Raw genomic sequence first — 3,073 nt, forward strand, 5'->3', positions numbered from 1 at the left:
GCTGTATTCTGTTCTATCCTCAGAGCTAACAGGTCGGGGAAGCCAGTCCATCCTGCAACCTCACCTCTAGGGCAGGTGGCTTAGAATCCTACACTGGGTGAAAAAGCTCTTTGGGCACCAACGCTTTATGGGATAATCGCAACCAAGAGAGGAAGGCTTTCTCCCTCAGCCCCTCTCCAGAAAGCTGGGGTATTTTCCACCCTCCCAAGCACAACCTACAGTGAATGGCTGTTGGATCCTAACCCATTAATAACTGGTTGTCTGCAGATTTATCTTTTTTGTCAGTTCCTTCTGTCTGTCTCTCTTTTTCTTTGTCTTCTTGTCTTAGGATGGTTGAAGATGTGATGTCTGTATGTTCTCTGTTGTAAGTAAATTTAATGGAATCTGCCTCTTCTGCTAAATGTGCTTTTTTTCCCCGCCTTTTGTTTTTGCTTCCAAGCTCTTTTTCTTTTCTCTCCATGGCTGCTGCTTCATATTTCCGTGGCGGGGCCTGGGAGTGATGGGGCATGGGGCTTCCCAGTAGCAGAGGTTATTTTCCTGTTTCATAGTGATTAGTGTTAAGTGAAACTGCTTGGCTGTGAAAACGTGATTATCCAACATCTGCCTGCTTGTCAGGAATGGAACTTTTCTTTCCCCATCACATATTGGATGTCTTCATCTGAAACCCATACATTGTTGTTGTTGTTTTTAACTCTCATTCCATTCTTTCATTTTAAATTGAACTAGTGGGCGATTGCTTTCAAAATACTGTGGCTTCCCATGAAAATAACCATCCAGTCCCACCACAGGCAGTGACTGCTGTCACTTGTTCTTCTAACATGTGAAGCAGAAGTGTCTGGGCTGTTCTACATTGAGACCTGCAGGAGCCTCCTGAAATGCAGGGTTGGCTCAGAGTTGGAGCACACGGCTGTGCGAGCTCTCACCAGGCTGCCCTGGGCCTGCGTCCTTGGTCACCCAGGACCAGGCTGTGTATCCGCATGTCCTCTGTGGAACACCCTGCTGGATGTTGGTGGGAACAGTGTAGACCACCTCTGTACCTCTACTGCTTCGCTTCCCTGGCCAGGAGGGATCATTTGGGCAGCTCCCAGGGGCCCAAGGACAAGCACTTTCACTGCCTCCCCGTTCTTAAAGGGAAGCTGGCCTGGTCCCAGGCATCCAGCAGCCCCAGGAGAGGGCTGAGTCTCTCAGGCTCTCTTCTGCCCAAGGGATTTCTTTAGTATTTTAGAGCCATTTAGCAACTTTAAAAATATACAGTTAATATATTTATATGCATGAATAAATATATGCTTCAAGCTGTGATTGCACTGTTCATATGGCAAATGTCATAAGTGCTGTAAATAACCATTTATAGTATTTTTTTCATGACTGAATGCCATTGTTGGAGCATTTGAGAGAACACAAGGAAGGAACTTGAGTGCCAAATTGCTCTGTCCATCCAGTTCATGTGTAGAGCAGGGGAGGGGGGCGGGATCTCAGGTAAGGGACTCCCCCTTGTTTTGCTGGGGGCAGGACCATACCACACAGGGGCCTGAGTCCCGGAGGCAGGGGCCATGCTGTAGGTGGGGCAGCCTCCATTCTGACCATGGAAATGACCCCTGATCTCCCAAGGGACTAATGGAGCCGTCTATGCTGAAAGTCCTTCCCTTCTGACCCCCTTCGGGAGCCTGATCTGATGTTTGCTTGGCCTCACGTCCTCACAGCCCCCAATTACTTATATGAAGGAGGAAGAAAGGGCGAAAAGAGATGTGAATCTTGCCTGTTAATCATGGTTAGGGAAAGACTTAAAAAATCATCTTATCCCTGAAAAGAGTTCTGGAGATTGGGTGTCAGCAGTGTGAATATACTTAACACTACTGAACTGTACACTGAAAAATGTTTAAGATGGTAAATTTTATGTTACGTGTATTCTTTACCAAACTTAGAAAAAAAAAAATCATCTCACCTAGAAGCTCAGAGGTTAGGAATCCGTGAAGCTCCGCGTGCCTGTGAATAGAAAGGAACCTTCCACTTCTGTTCGAGACCCAGAACGTTCCTGTGTTTGCACAGCTCTGAGAGCTGTGTATTCCATGGTGTGTCAGCTTGCCTGTCTGTAAATTGGATCCTGTGAATTGGTATCACGAACTCCGGTCCCTTCTCTCCACCTGGGTTGGTTCAATTCCTGGATGAATCGCTGCATTAATCTGCTCACCCAGAATTTGCTTTTTAAAATCAGTAAAAGAAGAACAGCTGGTTAAATTTAGCTTCATTTTTTCTGGGTCAGCTCTCCAAAATGGCATCTCTGTAAAGATTTCCAGCTTGATGAATCTTTCCCGTGGGGGCAACAATAATATCTGTTAGAGCTAGAATGAACTGTCGGTGTGGACGTCTTCCGGTTGATGTTGGCGTGGTGTAGACGGGCGGGTGGTCCAGGCAGAAACTCAGCAGAAGCGGTAGCTTCAGTCTGCTCTGTATGCTCTGGAGTGTTCTGTATCTCTGTTGTGTTTACATTTTCCATTTTGTTTCCAGTGACACATTTAGGGTGAAAAAGTCGCCAAAACGGTCTCCTCTCTCTGATCCACCTTCTCAGGTATACTGTTGCCTTGATATTTATGATTTTATTGCGCACCCGGGAGTGAAGGGTGATGTGGTTTTATTGCCGCGCTAGTCCACCGAGCTTTCCTTCCTGCTTACCATGGGCACGTTCCAACACCCTCTTCTCGCCTCCTACATGGAGGGCCCCTCAGTGTTTGCAAGACACTGTTTTGATCCCATCACCTTGGGGGGAGATCAGCATATGTCCCAAGAATAGGGAGATAGATGTTCAGGAAAAGTGTCAGTTGGACATTTCTAGAGAAATCTATAACAATAGTGCCAGTCCATTCTGACCAGTTAATTTGCTAAGAATGTACATGAATATCAAGTTGAGGAAGTCTGTTGAGATAAGTGAATATGTAGAGGGGAATAAAAGAATATGTGTCAAGAGCGCTGGCGTATGTAACCCAGATCAGAGTGGAGAGAGAGAGGAAATGCATCCCCTGAAGAAATGGGGCTTGGACTCTGCACACGAGCTCCTGTCTCCTTCTTACCAGCTCCT

General features: G+C 46.5%; 1 protein-coding gene across 1 annotated transcript in view; it reads left to right on the plus strand.

The window, feature by feature from the left end:
* TACC2 (transforming acidic coiled-coil containing protein 2) overlaps nucleotides 1-3,073 on the plus strand; it is a 166,333-nt gene that overhangs the window by 129,515 nt on the left and 33,745 nt on the right. The window contains exon 8 of the mRNA XM_019642916.1: nucleotides 2,506-2,626. Within this exon, the coding sequence (XP_019498461.1) occupies nucleotides 2,506-2,626 (121 nt within the window). The remainder of the gene's footprint in view (nucleotides 1-2,505; nucleotides 2,627-3,073) is intronic.

Source organism: Hipposideros armiger, unplaced genomic scaffold, assembly GCF_001890085.2.
Source record: "Hipposideros armiger isolate ML-2016 unplaced genomic scaffold, ASM189008v1 scaffold_74, whole genome shotgun sequence".
Lineage (NCBI taxonomy): Eukaryota > Metazoa > Chordata > Mammalia > Chiroptera > Hipposideridae > Hipposideros > Hipposideros armiger.